Source organism: Ipomoea triloba, chromosome 13, assembly GCF_003576645.1.
Source record: "Ipomoea triloba cultivar NCNSP0323 chromosome 13, ASM357664v1".
Classification (NCBI taxonomy): domain Eukaryota; kingdom Viridiplantae; phylum Streptophyta; class Magnoliopsida; order Solanales; family Convolvulaceae; genus Ipomoea; species Ipomoea triloba.
The window spans coordinates 18,146,448-18,159,205 of NC_044928.1; the positions used below are offsets into that span (position 1 = coordinate 18,146,448).

A 12,758-nucleotide genomic window follows, 5' to 3' on the forward strand; every position below is an offset into this window, starting at 1 on the left:
ACAAAGATATATATACTCAAGAAATGAATAACAGAATCAATACTTACAAGATATTATCTAAAAGGATCAAGTCAATGATACTCAACAAACACTCCAATATAGAGGTCAAGAACGATGGATTAATACTCAATAATGCAAGCAAAATACTCAACATAACTCTCAATGGACACATCTTGAACTAGAGATAGAATAACAAAGCACTGGAGATCAAAATACACACTGGAGCAGAAATCAGACTCAACTAACGTTAAAGGATAACGGTACACACATTCCCGCCAAACTAAACCACACACATACGGTCAAAGACAACGGGCTGCACCGCACTGTCAAACTCTACCATACATGAACTAACGGGTACTCCCCACGGTAAGGACTGTACCGTTAAGGTGCACCGCAAGAACAAAATGATGAACAGATACTCATACCTAGAATAGAATACACGAATCGGACAGTAGCTCAACCATAGCTTAGAATATGATTAGAATATACATTTCCAGAAGTCGATAAATCACATGAAATCCCTTAGAACACAATAGATACACCAAGAATCAAGAACAACCAAATATAGCTCAATAATACACAATGATCTACTCAAGAATAAAGAACAGCACAAGAATACCCAAGAAATATGCTCAGGGATTCCAAATACACCAAATCATATAAGTAGAGTGAAAATAGATTTGCAAGACATGAGATTTTACCATTTGAGCTTGCTCTAGACACCAAAATCCTTCCAATGTCACCTTATCAAGCCATCACCTACTTGATCATCTAGGAACCCAAGAACCCCAAAGCAAGAACAAGAAATAGCTATAAAGATTAAGGAACATGGGGAGGAAATGCAACCTAAGGATGAATCTTAACTTTTCTTAGCTTATAGAATCCTAAAAGATGAGTCTTTACTTGGTTTCCTTGGTAAATGAAGAAGATGAATTCCCAAGGTCTATATGGGTGAAAATGGCGTGAAGATGAAGGGGCAAAGGATAGAGAAATGCTAGGTCTTCTTATCTTGTAGGAGAGGAATATATACTAGTTGAAATCATATACATATATATGTTATATATTTTAGGTTAGGAAGAATAAGGCATGTGCCCTTTTAAATGAAGAATGAGCTATTCTCTTTTATTAAAAATTGCCCCTAAAGATAATAATCGTTATATCGTGGACCAGGGTTCACAGTGTACTGTGGACCCTGGTCCGAAACGACGTCGTTTTATTAAGTTATGGGGAGTTGATGCGCGATGGACACCATTCCGTCTGTCTAATTCCCGTTATGTGTAATTCTTTGTATTCTTATGTGTAATTCTGTGTATTCTATTGAGTGTTTATGTGCATTCTATTATACAGATTTGTACATTAGTAATTTCAATATCATATCTCATGAAATCGGAATGCTAATACTAAGGGTAGTGATTTTGTGTATTCTATTGAGTGTTTATGTGTATTCTATTATATAATTTTGTACATTAGTAATTTCAATACCATATCTCATGAAATAAGAATGTTAATACTTAGGGTAGTGATTCTGTGTATTCTATTGAGTGTTTATATGTATTCTAGTATATAATTCAGTGTATTATTGATTTCCAATACCGCAATAACATCAAGTATAAAAAATTAGTTCATTAATGTACAAAAGTATATAAAAGAATACACATATCATTCAATAGAATACACATAATCAATAGCCCAAGTATTAGCATTACTATTTCATTAGGTATGGTATTAGAAATCAATAATGTATAGAATTATATACCAGAATACACAAAATTATTAGCTTAAGTATTATCTCTGCTATTTTATGAGGTATGGTATTGAAAATCAATAATTTACAGAATTACATACTAGAATACACAGAATCAATGAAAATGATGCACAGAATATAAGCCTAAATATTATCTCTTATGTTCCATGAGGTATGATATTGGAAATTAATAATGTACAAAATTACATACTAGAATACACAGAATCAATGACTAGAATACATAGAATGCCACAACAGAATGCACAAAATATCATCACAAAATACATAGAACTCATCTAATAAGTTAAGACCAAAAGGAAAACGGGAAACGGAAAAGCCGCTAATTAAAAGAACCAGAACGATGTCGTTTTGGATCGGGTACACAATGCATTATGCACCCCGGTCCACGATATAAATTGCCTAAAGACAAGACTTAGTCTAATATAAATTTGGGCCAAATAGAGAATAATATACATGCATACACACAAGGGATTAAAAGCCCTAAATCACAAATCCCTTATGCATTAATTATGAAGATTGGTCTTTTGGAATAAATTGACTAGCTTAGGAGTTATTCATTAGGCAAAGGAAATGAGCTAAATTAAATAATAACTTCTCGAAGAAATTTTATTAGAATAATACGGGTTAAATTATTTTGAGGTGTACATCACCTCTATACATGTATAACCCAACCTTATACACGGGTGTATGAATAATCTGATGGGAATAGAGAGTTGAAATTTAAACTTAAAGTCATTATTATATTAATTTTTTTTAAAATGTGTCATTAAATATAAGGGAAATGCTCCCGACCACTATAAAAACTACACAATTTAATTATAAATAAAAATAAGAAAAGACATTGCATGCCGTTGATTAACGAAATAGCAAGCAGCAAAGAAAGGGAGAAAATGTGAAAATGATGAAAAGAACAGTTTTGGTTTTAGTAGAATGATGCAACTGCTTACATGAACACACTAGCTATGTTTGACAATTTGAGGTTGTGATGTCGACCAAACAGTTACCTACCATTCAAAATTCCTACAATTATTAATATTAATATTTTAATTATTTATTAGAAAAACAAAATGCATGCCTGCCCTCTCATTGCTCACTATTTGATAATAATCATCGTCCAAAGTGAGCCACAGCTGTCCCATATATTTGTGGCACTTATTTAAAAACATAAATGCATTAAAAGGTTATTATTATTATTGATGGACATATTGGAAATGGACCCGGAGCAAATCAACTCGAAGGTATAGGTGAAGAAGGATTTGGATGGACTAAGGGTCCCAAGATGGAGCCCCGTGCTCGGGCCTATGGCCTTTACCTAGGGTCGTAAGCCGAGCCTTGGCCTGGGCCTCGACTTAGGCCCCAAGGCGAGCCCAACCTAGGTCTTGCCCTAGGCCCCAAGCCAAACCCAAGGCCTCGGCGGATGGGCTCGACCGAGTGGGGTCTCGGCCGGACGCAGTCCTATTTTGTTGTAACCACTCACCCTTTCTCATGCGGATGGTTATGAGACTAGCTAGTTAGTATAAAAGATTGGTTCATTTTCTTGCTAGGACATCATGAAACTATTCTAAGAGCATTACCAAAATATTAATAAAAGATTATCTCTGTGATATACATCCTTGCCTTTATAGGTGGTCCTAGATTTATAGGTGGCATTCCACTTTTGGTCATTTTTTATCAAAACATCCACATTTGGTCCTAGTATTATTGTGGTATATGATCATTTTTGGTCCTCCGTCAATAAAATTGTTGAAATGTCATTAAATGCAATGGTTTTTCTATCATTTTTATACAAATTAAGTTGACCCTGCTATATTTTTATGTTTATTTTTAAAAAAAAATTTGTAATTGAAGACCGAAATGCCTTTGTATTTAACGACATTACAACTGTTTTGTTGATAGAGGACCAAAAGTGGTCATTTCACAGTAATACTAGGACCAAATATAAATGTTTTAACAAAAGAGGACTAAAACTGGGCTACCACATTAAAAATCTAGGACGAAAAATGTAATTAACTCTTCATAATTTTATCTCGTTACTTTGCCATTTACTATATTATTGTCCTTTTCCTTATTTATTCGGATCACTCGTGTTAATTAAATCCATCAATTATTATTATTATTATTATTATTATTATTATTATTATTATTATTATTATTATTGTGAAGTACGGTCAAAACTTTATATTTGATTCATGATTTCAGTTTTAGAATATTTGGTCATTTATTTTTAAAACTTGTTTACATCCACTTCTAAAACATCACTAGAAATTCAAAAATTACTGACTATCTAAATATGGACCACGATAAAATTTATTTCAAAATTTTTATGAACTTTAAGATGGTCAAGAAATAATTGGTAAATATAGATCACTTGTATTTATAGTAGATTAGGGTTACCAAATTTGTAACACCTTATCCCTTGTATAAATAATGTTCTTTTACCTTTAAAAAATGTTAAAAGTTTTTTACACCAAAACTCAGGCAATAAAACTGTTTTCCGTCAACCTAGTCTTACAATTTTTTGTGTTGTATTGACCCGCCGTTTGACTACCCCGGTGGTCGATAACACCAACACCGACCATGTCCCAGAATGAAAGGAATTTTATTTTAAAGAACCAAATTAAATATAGCAACAACCTCGTCAATTTAGTGTTACTCAAATAATTTTATTTTTAAGAGTAAGATAGCAATTTTTATCCCTAAATATTTAACATGTTTATACTCTTTAAATATGATTTTCTTATATTAAATAGAAATTTTAATTATATATATATATATATATATATAACATCATAAACATTAAATATAGTGAATAGTAGTGTGGTTAGGGTTCCTACTTCGTAGAATTGAAGATCTTTATTTTGAACAAATTTTGAAGAATTATGGACATATTTCAAGAGCGCAAGTGTTATTTCTAAATATTAAAATTTTGTCCCGAAATAGTGAATATATATAATATAATTATTGATGATTTTAGGGAAAAGCAACGGCTGCCCTCGACAGACTACATGTCCTTTTGCAGGGCCAGATGCTCGGTCGTCTCCTCGTCACAAGTCGGCTTCTTGCTCAGCGGGAAGAAAGAGGGTAGTTAGGTGGTCGGGAATTCGGAAGGTTCGAGATTGGAGGCGAACCGGACAAAGAAAAACTCTCTCTTCCAGCATTTGTGGGAGTCTAGCACTCGACAACCGCTTTGCTGGGAGATTGGGATATAACCCGGGGTAGGAATGCCCACCCGGGTGACCTGGAAAAGTTGAAGAAAGAAGGGCATGGACTGGGGGAGACTGAGTGCGTCGCATAAGGTCAGAAAGCAGGTATGGAGACGGTGAGAATTGGGGACCAGGATATGTCGCCAAAGTTATTGAGTGAGAAAAGAAGGGAAAGGCAGAAGCTGTTATTCAATGGATAGCAAGGGGTTCTTTCTTGTTCTGTTACAATGGAGAAGACGCAAGCATATATACACTGGATATGAGCGGGAAAGACTGTTACAACTGAAATGGTAAGTGCTATTACATTACTACCCTTCTTCTATATGCTCTAATACCCCCCGTAAGCTAGAGAGTGTAGATTCTGAACTCCCAGCTTAGAAACGAACTGAAGAAACTAAGCAGTGGGTAAAGCCTTCGTGAAACCATCTGCTACTTGTCCAGAAGAGGGGACGGATAGTAGCTTGACTAAGCCTTGTGCCACCTTTTCCCGAACGACGTGGCAGTCGATTTCAATATGCTTTGTTCGCTCATGGAAGACACAGTTCTCAGCGATGGCTATCGTTGATTTACTGTCACAAAAGAGAGTTGCAGGTCTGTCAGGCTTCACTTGTAGATCATTGAGAAGGTAGTTGAGCCATTGCACTTCACACACTGTCGCAGCAAGGGCTCGATATTCCGCCTCAGAGGAGGAACGGGAGATTGTACCCTACTTCTTCGATCTCTAAGAGATGAGGGCTAAACCTAAGAAGACACAAAACCCAGTTATAGATTTGCGGGTGATTGCGCATGTAGCCCAGTCTGAATCGGAAAAAACGTTTAGCTGCATGTTGCCATTCTTCGGGTAAAAGATGCCCTGTCCGGGAGCAGCCTTAATGTATCGCAATACGCGATGTGCAGCCGATAAGTGTTCACTAGTGGGGCAATCGACGAACTGGCTTAGTTGTTGTACTGCATAGGAGATTTCTGGTCGTGTTACTGTTAGGTAGAGCAAACGACCTACCAATCGTCTATAGTTTCCGGCGTCACTTAAGATTTCCCCATCATCTTTGTCCAGACGATGAGCAGGGACCATGGGTGAACTTACTGGTTTAGAATGAAGAAAACCAGCTTCGTTTAGAATATCCAAAGCGAATTTGCGCTGACAGAGATTTAATCCCGAACTGCTCATGTGTGCTTCAATGCCTAGAAAATACCCAAGATTTCCCAGATCCTTAATTTTGAAAGTACTGTCGAGAAATTCCTTTAGTTCTTGAATCAACTTCATGTTTGGGCTTGCAACTATTATGTCGTCGACGTAGACAAGAAGAGCCACAAAATTTGGACCATCACCTTTAGTAAATAGTGAAGGATCTGCTTGTGATTGAGTGAAATCCATGTGTGTAAGAGCAGAGCATAGTTTGGCATTCCATTGGCGGCTGGCCTGTTTCAAACCATATAAAGACCGTAGCAGTCTACATACTTGATTCGGCCTTTCTCCTTTAAAACCGGGTGGCAATACCATGTACACTTCTTCATCTAAGTCACCATGAAGGAAGGCATTATTGATATCCAGTTGATGAATGTGCCAAGCTTGAGAGGCAGCCACTGTCAAAAGTGTTCGAATGGTGGTGATACGAGCTACGGGTGAAAACGTCTCAATGTAGTCAATCCCGAGTTGCTGTGTGTAACCTTTGGCTATGAGCCTTGCTTTGTATCTTTCAACCGAGCCATCCGCCTTGAGTTTAATTTTTTAAACCCACTTACAACCAATAAGGGTTTTCCCGGGAGGCAAATCAACTAGCTCCCAAGTTGCATTTTCTTGAAGAGCTTTAATTTCGGAGTCCATAGCATTTTTCCAGCAATCGTGTTGTATGGCTTCATTGTATGAACTTGGCTCTTTGTTGGAAGTTACAGCCATAGAAAATATCGCATGCCGCATGTCAAGGTAGCCATAAGAAATGACATTAGCCAGCGAATGTGGAGATGTTACCTTCTTTATAGCAGTGTCACAGTAATAGTCTTGAAGCTTATTGGGAACACGGCGGTTTCTGTTTGATCGTCGAGGATGAGATGGAGATGAATTTACAACTTCAATTTCATCATTTTCATGATCACTGTTAATGGTGGCTGTCTCATTGTTGGTTGTTTGGCTTCTGTCATCATTGGCAAAATCTTGATGTGTGTTCTCAAGAGTTGCCGGGGATGACTCAATACTTTGTGGATCAGATGGTGAGCTCGTGACCTCAGGAATACATGTTTCGACCTCAGCATATGGCATAATGGTTGATACTGGTATGTTCGGGAGAGATGGTCCGGCTGTATTTGAATCTTCGAACTGTGACAACTCTGCCTGAGAAAAAGGGAACTGTGTTTCATAGAATATAACATCTCGTGAGATAAAGACATCGTGATCAACCATGTCATACAGTAAGTATCCTTTCACATCTGCTGGAATGCCAATAAAAACACATTTTCTACCTCTGGGAGCCATTTTATGCCTAGCGTGAGGCAAAGTAGCTGCATAACACAAACATCCAAACACTCTCAGATTGTCAATGTTTGGGGGTTTGTTGTATAGTTTCTGGTAAGGAGTCAAGCCATTGATAACCGGCGAAGGTAGCCTGTTGATAAGGAAAACAGCGTGTAAGACGCACTGTCCCCAGAACTCACGCGGTAAGTGGGATTGAAACCTAAAAGCCCGGGCGACATTCAATATATGTTGGTGTTTTCGCTCGACTATAGCATTCTGTTGTGGTGTAGAGACTGGTGTAGAGACGCAGGACCTTTGATGTATAATACCCTTTTCTGCATAGTAATCTTCCATTAAGAATTCATAGCCGTTGTCACTACGGATGATTTTAATCTTTGCATCAAACTGTGTGAACACATAAGCATAGAAGTTTTTGATATACTGCCTTGCTTGTGACTTATTCTTCATTAAGCGTAACCAAACAAATCTTGAATGATCATCTACAATGGTTAAAAAGTAGTGATCTCCCTTGATTGAGCTAACTTGAAAGGGTCCCCAAACGTCAATGTGTATTAAATCAAAACATGCATTTGAGACAGAGGTGCTAACTGGAAAAGGATTTCTTTTCTGTTTTGCAAAATGACATATATCACAAGCCAAAGTCTTATTATTTGCAATATCAACATTATTCAACAAATGAAACTTGTTTGCAGGAAAATGGCCTAGCCTTTGGTGCTAAATTTCAGAAGTAATGCATGGCACAGCATAGCTTTTTGCTCTCTTCTTGGGTGGCTCCAACAGCATGTACAGCCCTTGTTCATGTTTAGCTAAACCAGTTGTCAGCCCATGAGTCTTCTGTATCATGCACTGATCAGACATAAAGATTAACCGGTGAGATTCTTCTTGAAGCAATCTACTTACTGACACTATATTAAACTTGAATAGGGGGATATGCAACACTTCTTTTAACCATATGCCACTGTTAAGTCTGATATTTCCTACATGCTTGACAGGAATACACTCCCCGTTAGGTAGATTCACTTCAATATCTCTAGCTTCTCGATAATCATCAAAGAATTTCAAAGAGCATGCTATGTGATTAGTGGCCCCTGAATCAAGAATCCACGTATTTGAACACATAGCGATTGAATTAACATGAGATATAGAGCACTTGCCTTCATTTATAGGACTGAAGTTAGAAGCCAATGAAACAGCATCAGTGGTGTTATGAGCAGATGAAGATGTCTGTCCAGATTGTGGTTGGAGAACTGAGATGATTTTTCGTAGTTGTTCTTCAGAGATTCCCAAGTCATTGACATTAGTCCCTGCCGTGAGTTGCTTCTTTCCTTTGGATTTGTATCCGGATACCCATCCTGGAGGGTAGCCGTGTTTCTTATAACACTTGTCTACAGTATGCCCGGTCATTCCGCAGTGTGTGCATCTAGCTCCCTTATTGTTATAATTGTGCCTTCCATTATATGTGTTCACGGCAGCAATACTCACAGCCTCATCAGCATTGATAATCTGGTTGCCTTGAATATTTACAGCATTAGCATGACTAAAATCAAGGCTACCTAGATTCATATTTGTCAAACTGTTTTGCCTTTCTTGCTTTTCAGCCATTACGAAGACTTTGTAAACTTCCGGTAAGGGTTCAAGCACAAGGACATTTGATTTCAGGCTATTATATTCTTCATTTAAACCTTGAAGGAAGCGGATTACCTGATCTGTGTCACGCTCCTTTCTTATTTGATCAGTCAATTCACATGAGCAGCGAGGCTCGCATCTGCATATCGGAATTAGCCTCAGTGCATTCATCTCCTCCCACAGGGTTCGGGCTCTAGTGTAGTATTCGTTCACAGGGAGACTGCCTTGCTTGAGATTGTTAATATCATTCTGAAGGACGGAACTGCGCTGAGCATCCTGCTGCGAAAATCTCCTTTCCAGATCCTCCCATACTCCTTTGGCTTTGTGGATGTGTATCACACTGTGCTATTGCCGGCTGGACAGACTTGAAGATCCAAGAACAAATCATCAAATTACATCTCCTCTAGGCAGCGTAGTGTGGATGACGTAGATCTGGTGTGGAAATGTTGCCGTTAATGAAGCCCCATTTATTCTTAATCTCCAAGGCTATTTGCATGGAATTTGACCATGAACTGTAATTCGAGCTTCCTGAGAGAGGCGGAGTGACTAGGACCGCACTCGGATTGTCGTTGGAACTCAGAAACAAAGGATATTCAAGTTTTTCGGTGTTGTAGTTTCTTTGATTCTGAGCATGTAGGTTCCTCTGCGAAACTGTGGTGGAAGACGATCGTGCTGGTGATCGGTTGATAGGCGACGCGGTTTGAGCTCCTTGGCTGGATTCTCCGCCACCGGCGACGGCGGCGACATAGGAGCCCCGTCGTTGCTCTGATACCATATTGAGTGAGAAAAGAAGGGAAAGCAGAAGCTGTTATCCAATGGATAGCAGGTGGTTCTTTCTTGTTCTGTTACAATGGAGAAGACGCAAGCATATATGCACTAGATATGAGCGGGAAAGACTATTACAACTGAAATGGTAAGTGCTATTACATTACTACCCTTTTTCTATATGCTCTAATAAAAGTAGTGGAAGAAAGTAGTAAGGAAGGGATGGAGAGACAACTAGAATCCGTACCAAATCGACCGGTAGTGAATACCAATATAACCACTAGGGGAGGGTTAGAGATATACTATTCCCAGATGGCCAAGATGATAGTAGAAGGCCCCATCAATGACCTCATAAGTTGGAGCTCTTTGGAGGTGAGGGTAGGGTGATAGTCGACTAAATAGCCCAAGTCGTTAAAATAACCTCGGCCTCGAGTGAGATGATCTTCTGGAAGGGCAGAAGAAGAATAAATTGGGGTTGGATTTATGGTTTATATATATATATATATATATATATATATATATATATATATATATANATTAAGAATTCATAGCCGTTGTCACTACGGATGATTTTAATCTTTGCATCAAACTGTGTGAACACATAAGCATAGAAGTTTTTGATATACTGCCTTGCTTGTGACTTATTCTTCATTAAGCGTAACCAAACAAATCTTGAATGATCATCTACAATGGTTAAAAAGTAGTGATCTCCCTTGATTGAGCTAACTTGAAAGGGTCCCCAAACGTCAATGTGTATTAAATCAAAACATGCATTTGAGACAGAGGTGCTAACTGGAAAAGGATTTCTTTTCTGTTTTGCAAAATGACATATATCACAAGCCAAAGTCTTATTATTTGCAATATCAACATTATTCAACAAATGAAACTTGTTTGCAGGAAAATGGCCTAGCCTTTGGTGCTAAATTTCAGAAGTAATGCATGGCACAGCATAGCTTTTTGCTCTCTTCTTGGGTGGCTCCAACAGCATGTACAGCCCTTGTTCATGTTTAGCTAAACCAGTTGTCAGCCCATGAGTCTTCTGTATCATGCACTGATCAGACATAAAGATTAACCGGTGAGATTCTTCTTGAAGCAATCTACTTACTGACACTATATTAAACTTGAATAGGGGGATATGCAACACTTCTTTTAACCATATGCCACTGTTAAGTCTGATATTTCCTACATGCTTGACAGGAATACACTCCCCGTTAGGTAGATTCACTTCAATATCTCTAGCTTCTCGATAATCATCAAAGAATTTCAAAGAGCATGCTATGTGATTAGTGGCCCCTGAATCAAGAATCCACGTATTTGAACACATAGCGATTGAATTAACATGAGATATAGAGCACTTGCCTTCATTTATAGGACTGAAGTTAGAAGCCAATGAAACAGCATCAGTGGTGTTATGAGCAGATGAAGATGTCTGTCCAGATTGTGGTTGGAGAACTGAGATGATTTTTCGTAGTTGTTCTTCAGAGATTCCCAAGTCATTGACATTAGTCCCTGCCGTGAGTTGCTTCTTTCCTTTGGATTTGTATCCGGATACCCATCCTGGAGGGTAGCCGTGTTTCTTATAACACTTGTCTACAGTATGCCCGGTCATTCCGCAGTGTGTGCATCTAGCTCCCTTATTGTTATAATTGTGCCTTCCATTATATGTGTTCACGGCAGCAATACTCACAGCCTCATCAGCATTGATAATCTGGTTGCCTTGAATATTTACAGCATTAGCATGACTAAAATCAAGGCTACCTAGATTCATATTTGTCAAACTGTTTTGCCTTTCTTGCTTTTCAGCCATTACGAAGACTTTGTAAACTTCCGGTAAGGGTTCAAGCACAAGGACATTTGATTTCAGGCTATTATATTCTTCATTTAAACCTTGAAGGAAGCGGATTACCTGATCTGTGTCACGCTCCTTTCTTATTTGATCAGTCAATTCACATGAGCAGCGAGGCTCGCATCTGCATATCGGAATTAGCCTCAGTGCATTCATCTCCTCCCACAGGGTTCGGGCTCTAGTGTAGTATTCGTTCACAGGGAGACTGCCTTGCTTGAGATTGTTAATATCATTCTGAAGGACGGAACTGCGCTGAGCATCCTGCTGCGAAAATCTCCTTTCCAGATCCTCCCATACTCCTTTGGCTTTGTGGATGTGTATCACACTGTGCTATTGCCGGCTGGACAGACTTGAAGATCCAAGAACAAATCATCAAATTACATCTCCTCTAGGCAGCGTAGTGTGGATGACGTAGATCTGGTGTGGAAATGTTGCCGTTAATGAAGCCCCATTTATTCTTAATCTCCAAGGCTATTTGCATGGAATTTGACCATGAACTGTAATTCGAGCTTCCTGAGAGAGGCGGAGTGACTAGGACCGCACTCGGATTGTCGTTGGAACTCAGAAACAAAGGATATTCAAGTTTTTCGGTGTTGTAGTTTCTTTGATTCTGAGCATGTAGGTTCCTCTGCGAAACTGTGGTGGAAGACGATCGTGCTGGTGATCGGTTGATAGGCGACGCGGTTTGAGCTCCTTGGCTGGATTCTCCGCCACCGGCGACGGCGGCGACATAGGAGCCCCGTCGTTGCTCTGATACCATATTGAGTGAGAAAAGAAGGGAAAGCAGAAGCTGTTATCCAATGGATAGCAGGTGGTTCTTTCTTGTTCTGTTACAATGGAGAAGACGCAAGCATATATGCACTAGATATGAGCGGGAAAGACTATTACAACTGAAATGGTAAGTGCTATTACATTACTACCCTTTTTCTATATGCTCTAATAAAAGTAGTGGAAGAAAGTAGTAAGGAAGGGATGGAGAGACAACTAGAATCCGTACCAAATCGACCGGTAGTGAATACCAATATAACCACTAGGGGAGGGTTAGAGATATACTATTCCCAGATGGCCAAGATGATAGTAGAA

At 38.7% G+C, this 12,758-nt stretch overlaps 2 protein-coding genes across 2 annotated transcripts; both read right to left on the bottom strand.

Annotated features, from left to right (window-relative positions):
- Positions 1-8,152: 8,152 nt before the first annotated feature.
- Positions 8,153-9,839, bottom strand: LOC116001299. Its single transcript, XM_031241183.1, has 2 exons — positions 9,491-9,839; positions 8,153-9,384 (listed from the first exon to the last, which is right to left on the bottom strand). The coding sequence occupies exons 1-2, from the start codon at positions 9,837-9,839 to the stop codon at positions 8,153-8,155; spliced, it is 1,581 nt and encodes a 526-aa protein (XP_031097043.1).
- A 909-nt stretch (positions 9,840-10,748) lies between these two features.
- On the bottom strand, positions 10,749-12,435 carry LOC116001300. Its single transcript, XM_031241184.1, has 2 exons — positions 12,087-12,435; positions 10,749-11,980 (listed from the first exon to the last, which is right to left on the bottom strand). Exons 1-2 carry the CDS (start codon positions 12,433-12,435, stop codon positions 10,749-10,751), a joined length of 1,581 nt encoding a protein of 526 aa, XP_031097044.1.
- Between the last annotated feature and the right edge of the window lie 323 nt (positions 12,436-12,758).